The following is a 26,738-nucleotide window of genomic DNA, read 5'->3' as shown; positions in this document are numbered from 1 at the left end:
ATCATTTGTAGCAGCACTCGGCTTTCTTGTAGATGTTTGGTCAATATCTAATACGTCAACCGTAAAATTTTAATAAAACTGTAGCAACAGGATTAGATTTACACTGTTTATTTTCTTTTCGAAAATCAAATAATGAATGTAAATAAATCACAAGATAACTGTTCCATTTTCCAATCACAATTTAAGAAAATGAATTGCGAGTGCAATTTTGTTTTGCAAAGTAATTGTTAGTCGGGGAAATAAGTTGTTATTACTCCTTGGATAATTGAAAGAAAGATTAATTAAGGAGACGAAAAGTGAAGGGAAGTACGCGGGTATTTTACAAGAAGAGAAATTTACTACTTCGTTATATGAAGCTAATTTATTCCAAGCTGCAAAAAGTGTAATTGCGTTAATTAAGGAGAGAAAAACCGTAAAGTAGTTCAAAAACATTTACTAAACAAATCTTATTCTTTAAAAACTTTGGAGAGACTTTATATAATACGTTAAAATAAAGATTAATNTGCAGAAACCTCATATTTTTAGTAAAGTAAAACAGTAAAACAAGTCACATCGGTATCAATACAGTTTTTATTATTGTATTACTATTTTCCCATATGGTCGCCGTTTTGGTGAGTTATTATATACCCTATGCGAAAGTGCGGATCTAGGTATCATCAATAGCATTTAAAACGGTGCGCAAACGCCCACTAACTATTGGAAGTCGTATGGTAATTCTTTTAGTCCATACATACTTTAAGATTCTCTATTCTAACCAAGGATGTCAAGGATGTAAAATTTGGGATCCGGATACGGATAATAAATGAAGTTATAGAAGCTTTTACCTGCGGTTTCGCTCGCGTTAAGGTCCTAAAAACGTGTCAAAAATCATCGAAAATCAATAATTTGATAAATAATCCTGACAGGATCATTAGGTTAAATATACATTTTGCGCAGAATGACAGTAAATACTGTCCTTTTCTATCGAGGCGAAAAGAAAAATTTTCCCTCGGGAGTAGTTTCTTTTTCTGGATAAAATGTATCCTATGACCTTGTTTGTACCCCTGGCAATGTGTGTACTAAATTTTATGCTGATCGGTTGATTAGTTAAGGCGTGAAATTGTAATAAACACACAAATTCACATTCGCATTTAGTTAAAGATTATACCGGTTTACGACTATGAAATTATTTCGGATTATCCTATAGTTTCGGATAGCTCCAGTTACAGATAATCTATTTTTAAAGAACCCTAAAAGGAAAATACAAATAGGTGACGGTTTGACTTTATTTCCCATTATCACTGGATAAGGAATCTACAATAAAAAGGGTAGGATGCCTTAAGAAATTTCAACTGGGTGAAGGTTTGAGGTGGTCCAATTGATGGCCCATAGTGATGTACTAGGTGTGCCAGAATATTATGAAAATCGATNGGTTTATTATTTTTGACCAAAAAATATATCTATCCATGACAAATAAAAATTATTTATTATTGTACTTACGGTTTGCTGCAATACTATTAGTTTTACACAAATAAAAATGTTTTACTTTCTTTCTGTAAATTTATAATGCTATCCACAGTATGAAACTTTACAGGCACATGTATTCTAGATTTAGATGAAAAATCAAACATAAGATTTAATTATTGAATAAGCGTTAATTATTCTCTACACTTTCACGGAAAATTTCTTATGACATCTTGCCATTTTTGTACCTTAGATACATACAGAATAGTTTCTTTAGACATTGTTCTTATCAGTAACAATCTGCCACTGTTTATTATTATTCCCACACACCATAATAAATAGTCAAAATTTGAATAACTCTACACGTTAAATTTCATTCAATAATTCTCAAAGTTTGTGTATTTAATTATAGAAGACTAATTAGTTTACGGAAGGGGTATCAAACTTCGCACCACAATTTTATTTGATTTGAAGAAAGGAAGACAGGTGTTTAAATAGAGCGTCTACCTACGTACCCCTGTTATTATTTTTGTTCGGTATTCCAAGTCACGTAGAAATGGAGTTACGGGAGGTAACCATTAATTTTAACGCTCGTAGAAAGACAGAAGGGGGAAAGAAACGGAAGGAATTGATTCAAGACTCAACCGAACTGAAAATTTTAATTTCGCAATTCACGCGTCTCCAAGCATACTGATCATTTTCGATGGATCCATAACGGACACGGTTTTAACGCTTAATTAAATTTTTGAAAAATTGGAAAGACCACGAACGAACGCGATTACCAACCGTCCAAGTTTAAATACGAAACCGGTAATTAATCAATTTCCAAGTAAGAGACAGGTAAACAATTTCAAAATTGATATATCCGTATAGCAATGCATTTCAACAGATGTAACAGATTCCAAAGGCCTTTGCGAAAATGAAAACCTGGCAACATGAGTAATTGCTTTGGATATTTTTGAACATATCACCACTAAATAGGCGAAATAATAATAAATAACACATTTGAGCAATTGGGGTCACTTTATTTTACCCGGATAAAAAAAATATAGCACAACCCCGTACTTTCGCTCATGTGGATAGTACCACGATGTTTTTGAGATTCCATTTGACTATATATACACGATATTATCTCGCGGAAAGCTCATCTCCGAGATTTCCAACTTTTTCATGCAAAAATTTGACGTTTTTATAGCGTACATTTTAGTCAAACAGGCGTGAACCGTGCGACAGATCGTCCGCAGTCTTTTTTAATAAACGCAGAATGACAAGACCTTTATTTCATTATATTTTCTTCTGACAGATCAGTACTGTATGAAAATAAATACAAGTAAAACTAAAATACTGATATGCAAGGGAAGAAAAAGTAGGGAAAGAGCGAATATAAAGATAGGAGACGAAAAATTAGAAGAAGTGGCTGATTTTGGATACCTAGGAAGTCAGATAAGTCAGGATGGAGGGAGTAGTAGGGATATAAGGCAGAGGATAGCGCAGGGTCGTGTCGCCTTTAATAAATAGAAGTCACTTCTATGCTCGCGAATGGTTAATTTAGAAATTCGAAAAAGGTTGTTAAAGGTGTATGTTTGGAGCACGGCATTGTACGGGTGCGAAACATGGACAGTGGGCGCAGCGAAAAAGAAAAGGTTAGAAGCGTTCGAAATGTGGTGTTATAGGCCGATGATAAGGATATCGTGGGTAGAAAAGGTTAGAAATGAAGAGGTATTGGAAAGAATAGGAGAACAGAGGACTGTACGAAAGTCAATCAAAAATAGGCGAGATAGGTTGGTAGCGCACCTTCTCAGGCATAAAGGTCTGCTCAGAGACATATTAAAGACAGAAAAGAAAGTTAGAAGGGGTAGAGGTAGAACAAGATTAGATTACTGTTCGCAAATAGTTAAGGATGTGGGCTGTTCTAGTTTTAAGGAAATGCGAAGTTTAGCTCAGGATAGAAAAGAGTGGAGGTACGTGTCCAACCAGTCTTAGGACTGACGACCTTATGATGATGATGATGACTTCGAAATAATACGGGTATCTTATGAAGAAAATGAAGATATGAAACCTTCCAGAAAATAAAAGTATGGAGAAATATTACAGCAATTATTATTAGGTAGAAAATGAGCTACTTTTGTGGACTGTTAGAGAGTACACATAAGACGCTAATTTGAACGTGAGATCGTACATTCTTTAAATAACTATCTATAAAGGATTCTCTTGAAGAAAAGGATCGTATGTTTAATTCTTACATCAACGTAGGTACGTGCATTTTTACGATATATTCGCAACGTCTTTTATAACTAGATGGGATCATGAAGAGGACGAAAGCTCTTCCAATTTGTCTGCAGCCTTGGGCGACTTCACTGTTAATGACGGATCTGTAAAGGATCTGCAACTACAAAGCACAGTAATACGTTCTCATACTCCGTCTTGCGATTAGCGCTTGTATCTACGTATATATATGTACGAAGTTGCAACGGAACGGACAGAATATTGTACATCGTAATTCATTTCATATTTTCTTTTACGTCTCAACAACTATAACAGCCAAACTGGAGGAGAGGGAGCCCTTAATCTGGACAGATGCAGCCAACCGAGTTTAATTAAGTTGGAAAATTGGATGGATCCAGTTCAGTAGCAGCCACAACAAGAGAAAATATTAGATACCATTTGTATTTTGCTACCAATTTATGAAAAACGACTTTCGAATCGTGCAATTGCAACTGAATATCGTCCACTTGATCCTATCTTATATACATACGAAGTCCGAGCAGTTTTTAGTACTATTGCGTACAAATAAAATAAACATTTTAGACAAACCTCTACAAGTAATACGTGTAATGAATTAATGCAAAAAGTCGTTATGAAAATAGAAGTCATCTAAACTATTGTATCCGATTTCCACAATTTCCAGAATTTTTGTTGGGAGCAACAAGTTTTGCATTGATTTCAAATCTCCGCCTTTCGTTATCATCATCATAAGGTCGTCAGTCCTAAGACTGGTTGGACACGTACCTCCACTCTTTCCTATCCTGAGCTAATTTTCGCATTTCCCTAAAACTAGAACAACCCACATCCTTAACTATTTGCGAACAGTAATCCAATCTAGGCCTACCTCTACCCTTCCTAATTCCCGTTTCTGCCACTAATATGTCTGTAACTAGCCCTTCATGCCTGAGAAGGTGTCCTACCAACCTATCTCGCCTATTTCTTATTGACTTCTTTCGTTCTAAGAAAAATGATTAACATATAAACCCTTCCCTCAATCAATAAAAAGCTTATAAAATAATTCGAAGTGGTCTGTATTCTGTCGAAACTGCCAGACGCGGATCGCGATTTTGATCTTTTTGGATCTTATCAGCGCGTCGCAGACAGCTCCGACTGAACACAGACCAACTTTTACCTGCTGTCTTAACAATGCGTTTTAGAAAATACCACAAATGGCGCGGTAAACGCCATCTGTAGTACGATGCTACATTTTAAGATTACGTATGCTCCAACAAGGTCCACTTGTGTGGATATCTACTTGCTGAAACGAAATAAAAAGCTTCTTTATTTTGTAGCTAGTGCATTCCTAAGACTTTTTGTTAGTGTTGTTCCTACACTTTTATATTAACTCTACTGTTACATTCAAAAGTTCATCATACAGATCAGTTTCCCTGTAATTTAATTGAATTATTTAGACAATTTCTGGCAAACTAAAGTTCTACAGATTCTCTTTTAGTTCTCATTTGTCATAATTTTGTCCAGTTCATTGTTCTCTCTCCAGCCACCACCCATGCAAAATAAGGTTAAAGAACTTTTATAACACACACATAGAGCGTCAATTTTCACAGGACAACTTAGTACATCAACACAATCCTATTTAACAATTTCTCTATTTCCAATTCGAGAATGAGAACAATTTTCAGATTGCCATTCTTACTGAATTAAAGGCTCGTTTAGAACATCCTTTCCATTGTCCGGCAGAGTGTAAATATAATATAAATCTACGAGTGTTCTGAACAGTAACAAGACAATTTAATTTAAATTTAGTCGATACTCCTTTATAGAAGTCGTTAAGAATTTGAAATTATAATTTTTTGTATTTTCGAGACACAGAATTCGACTGATTTGCGTTATAACTCATATATTAATTCACTCTTTGTTACGAAATTCACTCTATTCGAATTTCGTTAAAAAAGATGTTTACGTAGTTGTTTTCGAAACAAACGTATTCTCCACATACTTACATTTACATACATAAATGTAGGAAACTTTGTACTAAATTTATAAAGCTGAAAATTATTCCATAATTTGTTGCAACATCTCTAGTTCGCATTTTGACGAAGTTGAAAGGTCAAACCGTACGAAATCTATGCGCATATTATTCGCTGTTTAAATTGTTGAATTTTATATTACGGATTTACGTCATAACCGAGAATGAATATATTGTACGAGGTTTTTAAAAAAATTAGAATGAAGTATGAACAAGAAGTTTTAATATTACATATAAAAGAAATTATGAGTGCTGTCAGCACAGGGCAAAATAGTATTACGTAGTTAGTATCAGCAATTTCTTATGCTGAAGTGTACGATGTGTTGCATACCTATTTACAAACAATTCCTTAAATTTAATTTTTCAAACAATTTTTAACACAAAGAAAGTGAATAAACAAATTGTTCACAAAAGTGAATTTCCACTACTCGAAGCAATGGTGCTAACAGTTTCGAACTCACAGTGACTGATAAGGGGGAAGAACTAGTTATATAATCATAACTGATTCTCTAAATATCTATTTACGTTTACTATGGTGAATTTCTGAAAAGCATACAGTAGGCATTAATTCAGGTAGATGTACACAGGAATCTTTATTGCATGGTTAAAATTTTTACAAATTACGTTCGAGTTCATGTAACTCCATCTACATAGGCCAAACAGTAGAACTTTTCAAAAAAGAATGTATGAACATTCAATAATTGTTTGATTTCCCAAATTTGTACGAGAATAATTTTATAGAGGTTCTGTACTTCTTTAAGGATATAGATTCTTAAAAATGACATATCAACTGATTTTCATTTTTACATTAATTAAGTTACTCACTCCTTTGTATTTATCTTTAAATATGTTGGAGTGTAACTAGTCACGTATGTATCTCGAATTGCCATTCCGGTCTATTTATCCCACTGCTCTCAGCGAACTGAAATATTTCAATACGATTTAAAGTGAAACGTTGCCATTTGCATGAAGTTTTGCAGTACTCATAACAATGCCACCGTAACAATTCAAATCCAACACGTACACCTAATACTTCTCTTTTGATACCACTCCGCTTTTCGCTATGAATTATGCACAGCAAAGCATGAAAACAAGACTCTACAGAGATTACGGGTTCTAGAGGTATCTAGAATGTTACTGCGAGATTCAGTGATCAAGGTGCAGGTCAAAAAATTTTACGATATTACAAGAGCCAGTTTTACTCGCCCGCCGAGGGTTGTTAACAATAATGATTTCAAAAACATAACTTTTTTGCGAGTTAACGAGCACGTGACTACAATTAAAATGTGGAATCAGAACTGGTTACTCTGGTCTCGGTGGTCGCAGTTGTTCGTTGATTGGAGCGAATTCGCACCCACCCAAGTCACTAGTGATATCAATACATATAACTTAAGTAAACGAAAACATTACTTAAACAAATACATAGTTATTCCTTACAATACTTTTCAATTATTATTTTATTGAATTAAATTAAATCTTTATAAGGTAGTAAAACCATCGGAGATGGAACTTACAAACAATTCCATGAAAAATATTTGAACAGTTTGTGAAAAATATCTGCAATCTCTACCTCGTGATATTTTATTGTCAGTTTTGCGATAATCTAGAGCTTCTTCACTAACTTCTTTGTAATCTTGCTCTTAAAATGAACATTTATTCGAAGACTAACAACAGATAAGACTGTCACTTGTAAGTAATTGCTTTATTTTGAAAAAGTTTCAGCGCTTCGCAGTGTAACATGCCCTGATTTATACCTACCCCGTTTAAAAACACCAGTACTATTATTACGCCACCACCGTTTCTATTATACTTTAATTGCTTTCAATCTATTGTATTCGAACTTTTAATACCGCACACACGATATCGAAAGATGTCGGAAAAATGACAAAGAAAAAATTACTCTATTTATTATTAAACAACACTGAAGAATTAAATTTACATTGTAGGTATACAGCGTAAGGTTTACCAGGATAAGCAATCAATTGCGTGTCTGAAGAGAATTTCTCGTGTAGCCTTTTGTAATGCTATCATTACCGTAATTTCTTTAATTAAAATCCCGTAAGTTGAAAGAGAAATAAAATACAGTAATGGAAAAATTTCGTTCATTAATGTCAAGAACATTTACGGGGGTGTTGTTATTATAAGTATTATGCAAGTATTTCCACAATAATTTTCACAAAAGAGAGACATTTCTATTTTAATGGTTTTCGTAAGATGTTAGACAGGTTTAAATTAAATAAATTATTTGAAATTGCTAAGGAATCTACAATAAAAAGGGTAGGATGCCTTAAGAAATTTCAACTGGGTGAAGGTTTGAGGTGGTCCAATCGATGGCCCATAGTGATGTACTAGGTGTGCCAGAATATTATGAAAATCGATGCATATAACTTTGTGTAAAGTTGGAAAATGCACTTTTTATAAAACTACATGTCATGGAAATTTGGCCTTTGACCATTTGAATAACCCTGGTCCTACCAATATTTATCTACTAACGAAAGTTTCACGCTAGATACCATCAAAATATATTGAACAAACTGGTAGTTCCTTTAAAACTAGATTTGAGGAGCATAAAAAATTCGTTACTGATAGAAATATAATACGAAATTTTCCTGGAGTGTATTGTTAATAATAGTAATTTTAGTGAATATAATTTTAAAATTTCAAATTACCTAAATAATGGAAAAAGAATAAGTTTATTAGAATAGTTAGAAATGCAAAAAGTCTTTTCTCAAAACAAAAATGTCACAAATAAACAGTGCGAAGAACATAGAAACCCAATATTTTTAACCAGTTTCCGAAATTTCTAATTTGATATTGAGTACAATTTTAAAGGTNAAAAAGGATCACATCAGCCACATGTCGCATAAAATATTTTTAGATTTTCATATAACGTATCTACCTACGTTTAAGAGCATGAACGCGTGAAATAGAAAATCTATTTATTTTTAGTTGTAATTTGCTAAATTCTACTCGGTCGTGAACCGAAAGTTACTGAATGCTTTCAAGTCATCGTACTACATCAAAGAAGTTTTCAATATTCAACATTCAGTGGATAAGTGAAAAAGTTTGCATATTCTACAGACGTGTATTATTTGTGGCACACAACCACAATATAAACTTCCTCAAAGTAGCGGAATATACTTCAGATTTACCATGTAGTAGAAGTAAACTTTATATTATGTAAGAAGCTTACGAAAATATGAAATGAAGACATACAAGGTCTGTTCAAAAAGTATCGCGAATTTTATGAGCAATTTGATACAGATTCCCTGATCAATTTTTTGATGTAGGCAAAAATTGAAGACGAATCAAAGCTCATGCAAGCAAAGCAGCTGTCAAAACTTAACTAAACATTATCGGTATAAGTGAGAGACATGAGTACCAACATAACGCCACAAAAAAATCGAAGATTGAACATACGTATCCCGCGGAAATTCAAAATTCGTAATACTTTTTGAACACACTTCGTATATAGGAACAGGTTATAACGCAACGGGAATTGCAGACTTCGAAATACTGACTAACCTTAAGAAAACCTATTTGGCCTTTAAATTGAAAAACAGTTCTCAATCTTAGGAGTAAGAGAATTAGTTTTTCCAGATTTCAAAACGGTTGCTTAATGTTGATATTTTGTTGTACAATGGTTTGCAGCTTATGAAAACTACAAAACAGTCTTGTGTATATATGTAAATCGTTGTGATATCCGCGATCTACCAATGGCTTAAATGGTGCCGGAATACGGCCACATCGATCCCGCTAAATTACACTTTTTATGAGCTACAAAAGCTAAATAGGTTTCAGAGCATAAACTTTTCAGCGGACCAGCAAAGTAATCGATACCATCAACATCGCCATGCTCACACACAATTGACATTATTTTATTATTCGAAGCGCACGACATCTAACACTATGTACAAGTCAAGATTCCTCCTCTTTTCAGAATAGTTACCCTAATAGTAACTTAAAACAGTTAGTGTAATACTAGATGTTTAAATTTCCACCCTGTTAATAAATCTTCAATTATGAAATTATGTAGCTGAAGTTTACTTATATTGCAGGATTGATATTATTTGTTAAGTCCTAAGTTTTTCTCTTTTTTTGTACATGAAATATTTTTAATTTAAATTCATATTTGCAATTTTAAATAGTGTCTAAGTTAGTAACAACAGGACCAGTTTACATTTTACCTGGGTATTCACAGAACCCTTATAAACTGGAAAGAAATGTTGTATGGCGATTGTGCTCACATTTAATGATAGGGCTTTCCATATTCTGTGTTATATTCAGTTTCTAGCTATTCACCCCCGCTAGAATAATATTCACCAGTTTACCTGTTCATAGTTAAGAGTTCATAGTACATTAAGAATAGACATTCAGATTTCATCTCTCAATCAAGTAAGTTTTGCATCTAGTAATCATCCAAAATAGTTACCATTATCGGACGAATTTGATAGTTTTAATTTAGACGTTGAAATTTAGTTTTTATTGATTAGAATAGAAGTTCCAGTAAATGTTTTAAATAAAACAGTGAATTTTTATTCTTCATCGAAATCACGATCCAATTTAACCAGTTGCACAATATTAATTTGGCGTGCAACGTACAACGTTTGTACAAAAAACACTAGTTTATATTTTTCACAATTTCTTAAAACTATCTATGTAGTTGGAAAATTAGCAATAATGCAAAAAAGGAAAAGTTCAAAAGACTTTTGTAATAGATCGTGGATAAATGAGCACCGGGGATTTTTTGTGTTTATTATGTCTAGAAATTCAAATTAAAAACTCTGTATTATCGCAAGAAGTTACCAAATGATAACAGGGACTTACCAAGTTTATTGTGGACACTTTTCATTTCGATTTTGCTTTTTTCATAATTTTGATGTTTTTCGGCGTCATACATTAAAAAAATTGATTAATCCTTAAGATCCACTACCCTGTCTAACTTCAACTGCAATTATTCCCATAGTGGATTATGTATTTCTCTCACCTGGTTGAATTTTTCTATAATACAATGAGATTTATAGTCTTCAAGAATCCGTACATCACTTCTGTTATTCTTTAATCAGTTCCTTTAATAAAATTGTCTTATGCCTTAAGGGCAACATCCCTACCTACGCGAATTGGGTGGAAAATGCAGAGAGAAAGAGGAAGATCTGCAAGAGACGCCGGTAATCGCGGCTATGAAATATTCAAAAAGAACTTCAGGTAATAAGGCCCAGTTATCTTTGGCTGGCAGAGCGAAAAAAAAGGGGCCCAAGCTTTGTCTTTTTAATTAGCCGCAATTACGGTAACGGTACGAGTTAATTAGTTAAGGGTGGATTTTTCTTTGCGTTTGCCATAAAGTAAAGCGTTGAACCAAACAAGAACTTGCTTCTAAATGAAAAGGATAAATATTTATGATGAAATTACATAGTTTATGCATGCATTCGGGGAAAAATACTTTTACGTAAAGTGAATGAAAATGTTTCCTGAAAATAATTTTTATTTATTTTTATAGTAAAACTAAGCAACAACGTCAGGGACGGACACAAAATTGCACACTGTCACCACTGCCATATAATCTATATGTCGTAGATGCGATAAGCAGCATTAAAGACAGTACAACTTCAAGGATACATATACGGGGGGAAAAGATTAGAATGCTTAGATTTGCAGATGATACAGCAGGACCAACTAGCAAAGAGGAGTTAGAGTTAGTAACATAGCCTTAAATAAAATGAATGATGAAATTTACCTTCTTTCTTATTTCTACTTGGGACTATAGTGATTTACTGCGTTTTGAACACACCCTTGTTAAGTTAGAAATGCTTCATGAGCAGTACATACAAAGCGAAAAGAGATAACCGAACCAAAAAGTCAGGGTCGGCTTTATAACTGCCTGTTTTTATAATTATATGTTTAAACAAACGTTTTTGCCTTCCTAAATTCCTGAGGATGTTGGACTTTCTTGAAAGTACGATACTGGCAGCATGCTCAAATTCTGCTTGTCTGCATCTCTTTCTGTTACACATTTATTGCAATTCCTACGTGACATCTTTTTTCTATGTTTACGATATTCCCTATATAACGTCTGTCGTGAATAAAAGTAGGCTTTCTGTCAGAAACCGCTCTATTCTAGCTATTAAATTGAAAGAAGAAAGTAAATGTGATAATATGAAATATTCTCAATTTTTACCCACTACACGCTTCCTCAAATTAATGAGGAAAAATTTGTTGCTGTTGTCAAACCCCCGCCGGGAATCGAACCCGGGATCTTTACGCGCCAATGCTTTGACCACTAAGCTACGAGAGATCAAAGCATTGGCGCGTAAAGCCAAAGAGCCCGGGTTCGATTCCCGGCGGGGGTTTGACAACAGCAACAAAATTTTTCCCTCATTAATTTGAGGAAGTGTGTAATGGGTAAAAATTGAGAATATTTCATATTAAAAACTAACTCACTTCGGGAAGATTTCTACATTGTATGTAAATGTGATAGTTTTATTGTGGACTATGCCAGTTTTGGTTGACCCAACTATAGGACACCTTCTCAGGCATGAAGGACCAGTTAGAAGTATATTAGAATCAGAAACAGGATCTAAGAAAAAAAGAGATGGATCTAGATTGACTAGTCCTAAGACTGACGACGTTATGATGATGATGATTATCCTAGAAGATATCCTGCCGATAGCCATGAAGACTTATTAGAATATTCAGGTACAATATTGAATATTCTTAGTTTAAAATTTCATGGAAATTAATGTTTTGAAAGCTATTAAAAAACGAGAAAGTCAATACAACATTCACTTTAAAAACAACCTTTTTTCATTTAAATTCATAGGTGCTCTGCAACAACGTTAATTTACTTGAACACTGCTTTATATCACAGAATAAACAAGAGTAACGAAATACAAACTTTTTCTTATATTCTTGTTAGAGAGCACCCGCCTATTCTGAATTATAATTTCTTTTTGTATTTTTCTAACAAATACAAAGTGTACTTCACGATGTAGTTCTGGGAGCAACTTTAGATAACTAAGTTAGTTTGAAAACATTTCAAACGAGATTTGTTTTTGATCGTTCGAGATGAATTCATATTAAAAGGTGCTCGGTATAGTTAAAGAGTTTTCTGCATAATTTACCGTAGCGATCGTTGGTAAGTTTAAACAAGCTTCGTCCTGAACATCACGCAGCCCTGACTGTCTCTATTAACAACCTTTAAACAGAGAAATAATTAAATTTCGCGGTCTTGTAGCATTTTCATTTAGCTGGAACAGTTCATAAATACTAGGTCCCGACAATTTATTACAATATTACCTATGAAGTAAAATTACCTTACGTTAAAATACTTTGAACATCAAAAGTACATACTTATATGTATAGAAATTCTATTAGTTCACTCAAAAAAAAAACAGAACAATTTTTTACAATTTCATTTCATTTCAATTTTCATTATAAATAATAGTACATAGAAACACAGAAGCAATTTGTAGGGACTGTACACACATCAGCGTTAGTAATCGGTGAGAATATTAAACACTCAAGTGTTTTTTTGGCTAATATCCCGTATTCGATAGATACAACAGGACAAAGGTATGAAATCCTAAGACATTGTTAGTTATTTAATAGTGGATTAATCTGCAATATTAATTTGAAATCATCTCTTCGATTTTTTATTTACCCACTACAAACTACCTCATATTAATGAGGGAAAAATTATTGCTGTTGTCACNCGTGAAGCCAAACGTCCCGGGTTCGATTCCCGGCGAGGGTGTGATAACTGCAACAATTTTTCCCTCATTAATTTGAGGTAGTTTGTAGTGGATAAATAAAAAATCGAAAAAATGATTTCAAATTAATATAAGACAAAGGTAATTGCAACAAATAATAAAAGATTTAAAAACAATGTTAGAAAAATTCCCTTTAAACTAAAGAATCGACATTTGATCATTATTTACCACTGGATAAGTAATTTTTCATTTTAATAAAAAAAAAACTATAATGTACGTACAATTGAAGGTTTCAATTTGTGTTGAACAACAATAAAGTAATAGATATATGTGGATGGTAATATAACAATAGCGCAAACTACGACAAGTACATCTATTGCATTGGTTGAAGTAAAATGTTGAAATCGCAATTTACATGCAAATGAAGTATCAATATTTGCCTAGTTTTTTCCATACTAGCACTGAAGCGGTAAATTTACCGGATCCGTTACCAGTTTTAAAACTTTGATATGTGTGTGAACAGGTAACGAATGACCTGTGATCTAAATCGTTGTTTGAAAAACAAAAAATCGGTCACCAAATTCTGCACGCCAAACACGAAATATTCTTATAATGTCCGAAGAAGTCGCTATCAATTATTTTTTGTCCTAGTTTATAAGGAATAATCTTCTTTTTGTTTTCATTCTTTATATTTGAATCGATAATGAAACAGTGAAAAAGCGAATATAAAGATGGAAGAAGTGGCTGATTTTAGGTTTCTAGGAAGTCAAATAAGTGAGGACGGAAAAACTAGTAGTGATATAAAGCAGAGGATAGCACAGGGTCGTGTCATTTTCAATAAAAAGAAGTCACTTCTATGCTCACGAACAGTTAATTTAGAAATTCGAAAAAGGTTGTTAANAAAGGTATTTTCTATATCTTAATTTTCTTTTTCGTTACTGAAACTAATTTTGTCAACGCATGTGCTTAGTAGTTATTAATATGGAAAGATAGAAAGAAAATTTGGTTTTGGAAAGTGTAGCAGAAAACTTGGGAAAGTTCTTAATTTTCATAACAAAACAGTCAATTTTCGTTATCACACGAATGGGGCAAACGAGTTTCTCGCTGTCAATTGCTTGTACTGGCATTTTTCAGCAGAAAACGTCCTTATAAAGTTCTAAAAAGGCAGCAGGGGCACTCAAAACTCCTGCTCTCTTTTTCTAATAATATTCGGTTTTAATGAAATTGCTTTACTTTCCTCACTTCTCATTAGCCTACTTTTAAACTTTGCTTGATTCTTTTATAAATTCGAGATAACAGGAGAGAAAGAACCATAGGGAAGGTTTTATGTCCTTAATTAATCCCGAAGGCTCTCTCGGGAGTCTCTTTCAACTTTAAGCTATTTAATAGAACGTATTACTGCCACCTTACTCGTTCAAGAGCATAACCAGAATTAGCAGGGAATGAGTGCACCACTTCCGCATTAAATTACACACGCCATATTCTTATAATGACACATTATACGTTAAACTTTATGGATTTTTATTAATCTAATAAATGGTGGCATCCAAGGGAAGAAAATGTAGAGAAAGAGTAAAATAGGAGGCGAAAAATTAGAAGTTTTCGCAGAGTCGAGTCGCCTTTAATCAAAAGAAGTCACTTCTATGCTCGCGAATCATTAATTTAAAAATTCGAAAAAGATAGCTAAAGGTGTATGTTTGAATCGCGGCGCTGTACGGGTGCGAAACATAGACGGTGGGCGCGGCGTAAAAGAAAATGTTAGAAGCGTTCGAAATGTGGTGTTACAGTCTAATGACAAGGATACCGTGGATAGAGAAGGTTAGAAATAAAGAGAAGTAGAAGTAGACCTAGATTAGGTTACTGTTCGTAAATAATTAAGGATGTGGGATGTTCTAGCTTTAGGGAAATGCGAAGATTAGCTCAGGATAGGAAAGAGTGGAGTTGCGTGTCCAACCAGTTTTAAATCTGACGACAATATTATCATGATGATGAATGAACTAGTAATGAATTGCTCCGTACTGAAGTTAACAATTTCGTTCGACACGAAGTAGTTCCTAATTTGGAACATATTAATGTAACGCTCTGTATTTTAGGTTTTAAACTGTAACTCAAATATAGCACAAGTCGTAGTTTGTCCAAAAAAATTGGCGGGTATATGTGAAAACTCCTTTCTAGGAACCCATAAGTTTTCAGAGTTTACATTATTTTAGGTATAACAGCGTAATGAGCATATTTTAATAGTTGGGACCTTTGATTCTACAATAATTAATTTTGGGACATACTTATTAACTAGTAAAACCATCGGAGATGGAACTTACAAACAATTCCATGAAAAATATTTGAACAGTTTGTGAAAAATATCTGCAATCTCTACCTCGTGATATTTTATTGTCAGTTTTGCGATAATCTAGAGCTTCTTCACTAACTTCTTTGTAATCTTGCTCTTAAAATGAACATTTATTCGAAGACTAACAACAGATAAGACTGTCACTTGTAAGTAATTGCTTTATTTTGAAAAAGTTTCAGCGCTTCGCAGTGTAACATGCCCTGATTTATACCTACCCCGTTTAAAAACACCAGTACTATTATTACGCCACCACCGTTTCTATTATACTTTAATTGCTTTCAATCTATTGTATTCGAACTTTTAATACCGCACACACGATATCGAAAGATGTCGGAAAAATGACAAAGAAAAAATTACTCTATTTATTATTAAACAACACTGAAGAATTAAATTTACATTGTAGGTATACAGCGTAAGGTTTACCAGGATAAGCAATCAATTGCGTGTCTGAAGAGAATTTCTCGTGTAGCCTTTTGTAATGCTATCATTACCGTAATTTCTTTAATTAAAATCCCGTAAGTTGAAAGAGAAATAAAATACAGTAATGGAAAAATTTCGTTCATTAATGTCAAGAACATTTACGGGGGTGTTGTTATTATAAGTATTATGCAAGTATTTCCACAATAATTTTCACAAAAGAGAGACATTTNAAGGAGGTCAAGGATGTAAAATTTGGGATCCGGATACGGATAATAAATGAAGGTATAGAAGCTTTTACCTGCGGTTTCGCTCGCGTTAAGGTCCTAAAAACGTGTCAAAAATCATCGAAAATCAATAATTTGATAAATAATCCTGACAGGATCATTAGGTTAAATATACATTTTGCGCAGAATGACAGTAAATACTGTCCTTTTCTATCGAGGCGAAAAGAAAAATTTTCCCTCGGGAGTAGTTTCTTTTTCTGGATAAAATGTATCCTATGACCTTGTTTGTACCCCTGGCAATGTGTGTACTAAATTTTATGCTGATCGGTTGATTAGTTAAGGCGTGAAATTGTAATAAACACACAAATTCACATTCGCATTTAGTTAAAGATTATACCGGTTTACGACTATGAAATTATTTCGGATTATCCTATAGTTTCGGATAGCTCCAGTTACAGATAATCTATTTTTAAAGAACCCTAAAAGGAAAATACAAATAGGTGACGGTTTGACTTTATTTCCCATTATCACTGGATAATATAGGTAGATATGTATAATCACAGAAAAAATAATTACCCTTATAATTTAGACCTTGCTCCTTTTCGAAATTATTCGAATTTTTTATATCAGATTCGGTTACAGTTTCGGGTAGATTTTTATTTCGAATATCCGATAGTTTTGGTTACGGTTACGGTTACGGTTATAGAACTCCATAACATCCCTGATTCTAACCGAGTGTTCCACTCTTTCTCATACGGTATACATAAATACGTACATAATCGTATTATGAACTTCTAAAGGATTTCGCGTGCGAAGAAGGCAGTTTAAGAGTGGCGAGAAGATGGAGTGACGTTAGTTCATATCTTATACGATCTCGTTTTGCGTTTCGTGTCGCAATTGACGAAGGCAACGGGGCTAAAAAGGCGTAAAATGGCGAGAAGAATTTTGGCTAGACGCGGTTAAAACCATTAACTCAAGCGAATGTTTCAATTTAGATAATTATCGGCCACGTCTACGACTTCATTTCGCCGTGAAATGCGACTTAATTAGATGGAAAAAGATCTAAGATTGTATGCGTATTTGCCGACGTATAAAAAAATCCATTTCGAAACTAAAAACCGTAATATAATTAAATAATCGTTAGAGCATGTACATGAAAACTCCATTGGACGCTAAAAGTCATGTTTTGAGACAAAATAATGATTGAATAAGCAAGAAACATTCTAGGAACATTCCAAAAAACTGAATGTATTTAGGAGATGAATTAAGGACAAGTTGTTTATTTGTTAACATAATGATGCGATGAACCGTTAAATTGTTGCATAAAAATAAATAGCGACAGACCACAGAAAAACAATTGAATGCACTGGCAAATTGAGAATAATTATATTGATACCGACGTAAGGTTTGATTTGAAAAATGTCAATTTACAATAATAATATCACAAAAAGATGTCGTACATTCTAACATACATTGGTATATTTAGTCTCAACTTCACAATTAAATTACCTGTTGTTTTCTTTTCTTACGATCTTGTATATTCGGAAATTGATTTTAAATTTTTTACTTGTTCCACAAGAAACACTTCAAACATCGTAATGAATGAATCTATAAGTTTCTCGATAATAAGAAAATCAAGAAAATGCTCTGCAAACTTACTTTATACTGTGTCAATTATCTCGCGACCTTTGATAAATAAAAAGGCATATGCCATTTCTTTATTAAAAAGTGAAACAATAAAGTGAAAAACGACTTACAATTAACGTTTAAGGTCACAGTGGTTTTCAACTTTGTTCCGTCCTGCATGGCACGATTCCACACTTCACAGCTGAAAATGCTTCCGTCGTCTTCCTTGTCAGGAACCAACGACAAAGTTGCTGTTGTAGGCTGATCTCTTGACCCACCATTCTTCAATTCTGCATTTAGAGGATACGTCGAACCTGGAACAAATAAAACGACAAAAATCAGTGTTTAGTTATGATCTAAAATAATTTTCTAGTTTTCAGCTAGCTCTCCAACTGATTTCAAAATTATTTTATCGGTACAAAACAAATTTCTGATGGGTTGAAATTGTGAAGTGGATTTCGACGAGAATTCTGGCGAAAAATCTATTCGAAATATAATCCGCTTTGGGAATGTGACGGGAAGTAGACATATTTCACAGTTTTGTCTTTCGTTTATTTTGTGCTTCACATATCGTGGATTAACGTAGTGTATAGCAGACAGGAATTATAAAAACTATCATCCTGATATTTTGAGAGATTAGTGACAAAATTTTTCATATTTCAAAACGACCCAGATTATCGGAATAAAAGAGAATTATATAAAGTACGAAAGGAATTAGTTTACATCCTTACCCCAACAGTGATAACCGCTAATGATTTTTCACTTTACTTTATGATGTAGTTTAGCATTCTACCACACATTTTTTGACTTACACTGTGAAAGTTTTCACAGAAATTGACCGGTAGTGATGTGAATTCGATCGTGAATCTAGCCAATTGCGAAGCGATTATTTATTCATTGATCATAACCGACGGACAAAGATCTCTGTTTTTCTCTATGAACAAGATGAAAAATGCTCAGAAATGATGAAAATTTATTGAAGAATTCAGCGTTAGAAATTGTAACCTTACGAACTAATATAATCTTAAAAGCCAATCGAAAAATATTCTAATATCGTCACTTAACACTGATTCCCATACTGAAGATTGATTAGCGTTATTTTTTGTCTGCAAGTCTAGACATAAACCTTTAGATCCTGAAGGTTATTAAAAAAATTTACTGAAGTGGATTGTTTCTATTTTATTGTTCTTTATAGTAAGCTGTAGCCTGTAGCTGTAATTTAAGAACATACACAAGATCCTCAACAAATGACTTTAATAAAATAAATTCCTCGATTCGTTTATCTTGACCTTAATCTTGAATTTTTCTTGTTTTTGATATTGCCTTGGTTTTCAAGATAATAGTCGATCTGCATATTCCTGACTGTTGCAGAAACCTCATATTTTTAGTAAAGTAAAACAGTAAAACAAGTCACATCGGTATCAATACAGTTTTTATTATTGTATTACTATTTTCCCATATTAAGGAAAACTTTTAATTAAAACGCTTTCCCTTATAAAATAAATTGTAATTCCAATGTACGAGGTGTGACAATTAAGTTTCGGGAATTTGTAAATAATCACAAATTAATTAATTTTTGTTCAATAAATTATATTATTATCGACTTTCAAAGTATTAGAGCCTCTAACTATATATTCTAACTATATTCCCTTCCCTTCCCTTCCCCTTATAGCCCTTCTTTGTACGTGTTGGTTTTACGTGAAAAATGTATAGCGTCATCCGTTTCAGGACGCTTCAGGGCGCTTCAGGACGCTTCAAGGCGCTTCAGGGCGCCGCAAAACTTCACTGCTACACCTCGTATACAAATATTAACTTATTGCTTTTGCCTTACAATTAGTGAAGGAGTACAAAATGTATAAATAGATTTATAATCTTTCGTAGATGATTAACCTTCCGTTTAGACATGAAAGTTAAGAGCTAATAGACCTATAATACAAATATACATACATTAGCTTTTAAAGTCTATTAGGCAGTCGTTTCGCAGGGAGAAAGAGAAAGAGAGAGAAATTATTCGTTAAGTATATCGCAGGCGGCTAATGCATTTGCGCGGTATATCAACTTCAATAATATAATTAATAGTATTCGTAAAGCCGACGCGAATCAAATTGAGTTCGATGTGGCAAACTGCCAAAAGCATTCGCAGAATCACAGGGCGAAAGAGAAACTGTGATAGCGCGTTCGAAATTGAAAAGTAGGAAGTAGATAGTGACTAAAGCAACGAGTTTTAGCTCAGCGTCTGTGAAGTTTTAAAGCATATGTACATGTGCCCCATTCGATTGAATTAGCTTTTTTAGATCACATTTGTTAGTGTAACTTGGTCCAAACCAATGTTGTTTAACGACATACGTACGTACGTATCTATATATTACTGTTGTAACTCGCTGATGACAAAAAACCATTACAGTACCCTTTATCTTTTTCATTCTGTTGAATGCAGTCAAATAGTTTCGAAAACAAAACTGTTAAGTCCTAAGTTTTTCTCTTTTTTTGTACATGAAATATTTTTAATTTAAATTCATATTTGCAATTTTAAATAGTGTCTAAGTTAGTAACAACAGGACCAGTTTACATTTTACCTGGGTATTCACAGAACCCTTATAAACTGGAAAGAAATGTTGTATGGCGATTGTGCTCACATTTAATGATAGGGCTTTCCATATTCTGTGTTATATTCAGTTTCTAGCTATTCACCCCCGCTAGAATAATATTCACCAGTTTACCTGTTCATAGTTAAGAGTTCATAGTACATTAAGAATAGACATTCAGATTTCATCTCTCAATCAAGTAAGTTTTGCATCTAGTAATCATCCAAAATAGTTACCATTATCGGACGAATTTGATAGTTTTAATTTAGACGTTGAAATTTAGTTTTTATTGATTAGAATAGAAGTTCCAGTAAATGTTTTAAATAAAACAGTGAATTTTTATTCTTCAACAAAATCACGATCCAATTTAACTAGTTGCATAATATTAATTTGGCGTGCAACGTACAACGTTTGTACAATTCCTGTTACACATCAATCGGTGTAATGTTATTCCTTGTTCTTTATTAGTGTCCATTGCAATTCCTAGCCGATATCTCTTTTCTATGTTTACGATATTCCCTACAACGTCTGTCATGAGTAAAAGTAGGCGTTCTGTTAGCAACCGCTCTAGTCTAGTCAGTAAGTTAAAAGAAGACAGTAAATGAGACAGTTTTATTACGGACTATGCCAATTTTGAATGTCCCAACAATAGCGGGGACTAAGTCTATCGATGTTCTCGCCAAAGGAGGTAGAACGATACCAGATCCCTGATATCCAGCCTGAATATCAATTATTATCCGTTTAAATGTTCAGTTCTTTAACATGAGATACACATTCAGTCCAAATGTAATAAATTGCAGGCAACCATCTGCTTATGTTACGTATTATAGACTTGGTTTTCGATCCATGCTGGTAAAATAAGCAGTTCCTACAGGATAACATTAAATATTAAAAGCTGGTTGTTAATGCGTATTCGAGTGACATGACCCTTTCGGGTTCAAATTTGCTATAGTGATCCCGTTCAGTGATTGCCAGTGTAATTGACGGACACGTTATGGATTAATCATGACGTGACAATTATAGAGAAATTTATTATGACGTCGCATAATCCTTGCAATTTATTCACGATTATCGGGAAACGCGATTATAGTGGGCAGTAATATGTCCATATGTCGTAACCAACGACGCGAGTCCTTCGGTACTTTAGGGACGGGCGCGGGTCACACGGGACGCGAACCGACGGGGATGAGTGAAGAGATGCTGCACATCAAACACAGATGACGCTGTCACGTGCATATTTATACGCATATGACGAATCTAACGGTAATTTATCGGACCCATTACAATGTGCCATCGCAATCACATACAAACATGCAGGCACACAAACTGAATCCGGAAACGATAATTACATATCTGTACATATGCACGCCCTGTCTCCAGGAAGTTGGCCGAGCGATGAAAATATATTCTTTTTTTGTCATGTTACAACTGAAAGCTCGTTTTGCATGGTATGAAATAGGGAATAAATGACCTTTTTGTTATGTCAGCGCGGAAAGCTTGTTTAAATGCTATAAAATAAGGAAGAAATGGCCTCTTTTCAGCCATTTTTAGTCGATAGACAATGAAATTAGTCTTTTGAACGCATGCGCTGAAGTTTATGGGCATGCGCAGAAAAAGTTCTTCAATGACAATGTCTTTCTAATTTCTAACCTCGAAATCATTTACTCTTATTTCACCAACAATCAATTTAATGACGAGCTATCCGCACAAACATGACAAGAAATAGTATACGNTAAAAAATTGTATGTATGTTTAATCATAGTATATATTAGTTCGACGGATTTGTGACCTAATAAGTACGGTTTGTCGTTGTTGCTGTTGTCATCTCTCGTAGCTTAGTGGTCAAAGCATTGGCGCGTAAAGCCAAAGAGCCCGGGTTCGATTCCCGGCGGGGGTTTGACAACAGCAACAAATTTTTCCTTATTAATTTGAGGAAGTGTGTAATGGGTAAAAATTGAGAATATTTCATATTAAAAACTAACTCACTTCGGGAAGATTTCTACATTGTATGTAAATGTGATAGTTTTATTGTGGACTATGCCAGTTTTGGTTGACCCAACTATAGGACACCTTCTCAGGCATGAAGGACCAGTTAGAAGTATATTAGAATCAGAAACAGGATCTAAGAAAAAAAGAGATGGATCTAGATTGACTAGTCCTAAGACTGACGACGTTATGATGATGATGATTATCCTAGAAGATATCCTGCCGATAGCCATGAAGACTTATTAGAATATTCAGGTACAATATTGAATATTCTTAGTTTAAAATTTCATGGAAATTAATGTTTTGAAAGCTATTAAAAAACGAGAAAGTCAATACAACATTCACTTTAAAAACAACCTTTTTTCATTTAAATTCATAGGTGCTCTGCAACAACGTTAATTTACTTGAACACTGCTTTATATCACAGAATAAACAAGAGTAACGAAATACAAACTTTTTCTTATATTCTTGTTAGAGAGCACCCGCCTATTCTGAATTATAATTTCTTTTTGTATTTTTCTAACAAATACAAAGTGTACTTCACGATGTAGTTCTGGGAGCAACTTTAGATAACTAAGTTAGTTTGAAAACATTTCAAACGAGATTTGTTTTTGATCGTTCGAGATGAATTCATATTAAAAGGTGCTCGGTATAGTTAAAGAGTTTTCTGCATAATTTACCGTAGCGATCGTTGGTAAGTTTAAACAAGCTTCGTCCTGAACATCACGCAGCCCTGACTGTCTCTATTAACAACCTTTAAACAGAGAAATAATTAAATTTCGCGGTCTTGTAGCATTTTCATTTAGCTGGAACAGTTCATAAATACTAGGTCCCGACAATTTATTACAATATTACCTATGAAGTAAAATTACCTTACGTTAAAATACTTTGAACATCAAAAGTACATACTTATATGTATAGAAATTCTATTAGTTCACTCAAAAAAAAAACAGAACAATTTTTTACAATTTCATTTCATTTCAATTTTCATTATAAATAATAGTACATAGAAACACAGAAGCAATTTGTAGGGACTGTACACACATCAGCGTTAGTAATCGGTGAGAATATTAAACACTCAAGTGTTTTTTTGGCTAATATCCCGTATTCGATAGATACAACAGGACAAAGGTATGAAATCCTAAGACATTGTTAGTTATTTAATAGTGGATTAATCTGCAATATTAATTTGAAATCATCTCTTCGATTTTTTATTTACCCACTACAAACTACCTCATATTAATGAGGGAAAAATTATTGCTGTTGTCACACATCAGCGTTAGTAATCGGTGAGAATATTAAACACTCAAGTGTTTTTTTGGCTAATATCCCGTATTCGAACAACAGGACAAAGGTATGAAATCCTAAGACATTGTTAGTTATTTAATAGTGGATTAATCTGCAATATTAATTTGAAATCATCTCTTCGATTTTTTATTTACCCACTACAAACTACCTCATATTAATGAGGGAAAAATTATTGCTGTTGTCACACCCCCACCGGGAATCGAACCNAACTAAAGAATCGACATTTGATCATTATTTACCACTGGATAAGTAATTTTTCATTTTAATAAAAAAAAAACTATAATGTACGTACAATTGAAGGTTTCAATTTGTGTTGAACAACAATAAAGTAATAGATATATGTGGATGGTAATATAACAATAGCGCAAACTACGACAAGTACATCTATTGCATTGGTTGAAGTAAAATGTTGAAATCGCAATTTACATGCAAATGAAGTATCAATATTTGCCTAGTTTTTTCCATACTAGCACTGAAGCGGTAAATTTACCGGATCCGTTACCAGTTTTAAAACTTTGATATGTGTGTGAACAGGTAACGAATGACCTGTGATCTAAATCGTTGTTTGAAAAACAAAAAATCGGTCACCAAATTCTGCACGCCAAACACGAAATATTCTTATAATGTCCGAAGAAGTCGCTATCAATTATTTTTTGTCCTAGTTTATAAGGAATAATCTTCTTTTTGTTTTCATTCTTTATATTTGAATCGATAATGAAACAGTGAAAAAGCGAATATAAAGATGGAAGAAGTGGCTGATTTTAGGTTTCTAGGAAGTCAAATAAGTGAGGACGGAAAAACTAGTAGTGATATAAAGCAGAGGATAGCACAGGGTCGTGTCATTTTCAATAAAAAGAAGTCACTTCTATGCTCACGAACAGTTAATTTAGAAATTCGAAAAAGGTTGTTAAAGGTGTATGTTTGGAACGCAGCACTGTATGGGTGCGAAACATGGACAGTGGGCGCGACGGAAAAGGTTAAAAGCGTTCAAAAAATGGTGCTATAGAAGAATGTTGAGGATACCGTGGATAGAGAAGGTTAGAAATGAAGAGATATTAGAAAGAATAGGAGAACGTAGGACTCTATGGATGTCAATAAGAAATAGGCGAGATAGATTAGTAGGACACCTTCTTAGTCATGAAGGTCTAGTCAGAAACATATTACAGGCAGAAACGGGAGTTAGAAGGGGTAAAGGTAGACTTAGATTAGATTACTGTGGGTTGTTCTAGTTTTAGGGAAATGCGAAGATTAGCTCAGTATAGGAGAGAGTGGAGGTGCGTGTCCAACCAGTCTTAGGACTGACGATCTTATGATGAATAATAAATCAGATGATGACTGACCGTTATGTATTGTTTTTACATATTATACCCGCATCATTAAACCAGGAACACAATATTAAATTGGCCTATTTCAGTGTATTAGCTGTAAAAAGTATGTTCAACTTTTTGGTGAAATTTCCCAGGTAAATTAATTTACGTACCGAACACTCGGTTTATAACATTTTCCTTCAATATAGCATGCTATAATATTAACAAACATTTCCTGTTTTAGTTATCGTTTCGTTTACAGCCCATAAATTCGCGATTCTTTGTTGAATTAAATCATTATTTTCGCTTCTATTACACGCGTCGCCAAAACATTTCATCAACTGGAAAGCAGAGTTCAACGAAAGCTTATAGGTATAATATAATACATCATCCAACTTCAGCGCGGCATCAACGACAGGAAGTTCCTGAATTGGACTGTTGGCGTTAGTTGGTTAGCGCTGGGAGGGAAAAATACGCGACTGCAACAACTTTTTCTTTTTCTTCGTCAACGTTTACGTCTGCAGAAAAACCAGGCAACATTTTCCCTGTCGGGCTTTATAAACGCTGAGTAAAGTCGTGAGGAAAACGGCGTACTTCCTTGTCCGAAAATAATCCGTTATTCATTAGGAAGCAGTTGGACATGTGTACGTGTTTATACACGAGTGAAATTACTACATAGGCAATCCGTGCCAAGGAGAGAAAAAGAGAGAGAGAAAGAGCCAAAAAGAGAAAAGTATTACGGTCACCGACAATGCATCACGTTTTGATGGATGGTTCCCTTTTAATTAGGAATTTTATTCCGATATATCCCGGAGGTCTAGTCGATTAAGTCGCTATTTGAACCATACGTGTGTATGTATGTGTGAGTGAGTGTGTGTGTGGGTGGATTTATTCCAGGAATTGCTAATGACTGTCTAACGCGACCCATTCATTACACGGCAAAGTTCCTATTCAGCTTCGAGTCAAGCGTGCATGCCTATCGACTGAAAATTATGACTCTGCTGGAATCAAAACGCTTTTGAAAATTTTAAAACATTCTTCATAGTCAAATCTACGTGCTAGGTACACCAATATCACGTTTCCATAATTCCTGTTTATACATTTAAATAACGGAATTGTGATTGCCTTTTTCTAAGTTTTGATTGATGTGGATTTAGTCGAATCACAACTGAAGATGCCGTCAACGAAAAATGTTCCGTCGCTATTCGCCGAAACGTTTGTTTTTGTTATACTTATAGTTTTTAGTTATATACACATTTAATAATATCTTATTCGATTGATTTTGGTTTTAACTGTACATTCTTTGCATCCTAATTTACATTATCGTGCATATTACATTTGAATCTTCTCTTGGAATTCATAATACAATAGTAACCTATTCAATGTTTACCTGACTCATCGTTAAAATCATATTAGGGCCGTATTTTCCTCTCATAACCTTTTCAATTGTATCTATCACATTTACCTGAAATGTAGTCATTTGCTGTAAAGTTTTTCATACTAGTTTCTAATTCTATCTCTATCCATCTTAAAT

At 33.8% G+C, this 26,738-nt stretch overlaps 1 protein-coding gene across 2 annotated transcripts in view; it reads right to left on the bottom strand.

Moving 5' to 3' along the window:
* The window catches only part of LOC108744359 (hemicentin-2), a 227,556-nt gene that overhangs the window by 6,161 nt on the left and 194,657 nt on the right, over positions 1–26,738 (bottom strand). For both annotated transcript variants that reach the window (XM_018480073.2, XM_018480072.2), the window contains exon 4: positions 18,150–18,332. In XM_018480073.2, the coding sequence (XP_018335575.1) occupies positions 18,150–18,332 (183 nt within the window). The remainder of the gene's footprint in view (positions 1–18,149; positions 18,333–26,738) is intronic.

This window comes from Agrilus planipennis, unplaced genomic scaffold (assembly GCF_000699045.2).
Source record: "Agrilus planipennis isolate EAB-ADULT unplaced genomic scaffold, Apla_2.0 scaffold17, whole genome shotgun sequence".
NCBI classification, from domain to species: domain Eukaryota; kingdom Metazoa; phylum Arthropoda; class Insecta; order Coleoptera; family Buprestidae; genus Agrilus; species Agrilus planipennis.
The sequence above is the reverse complement of the archived record's forward strand: the minus strand, read 5'-3'. Positions and strand labels throughout refer to the sequence as shown.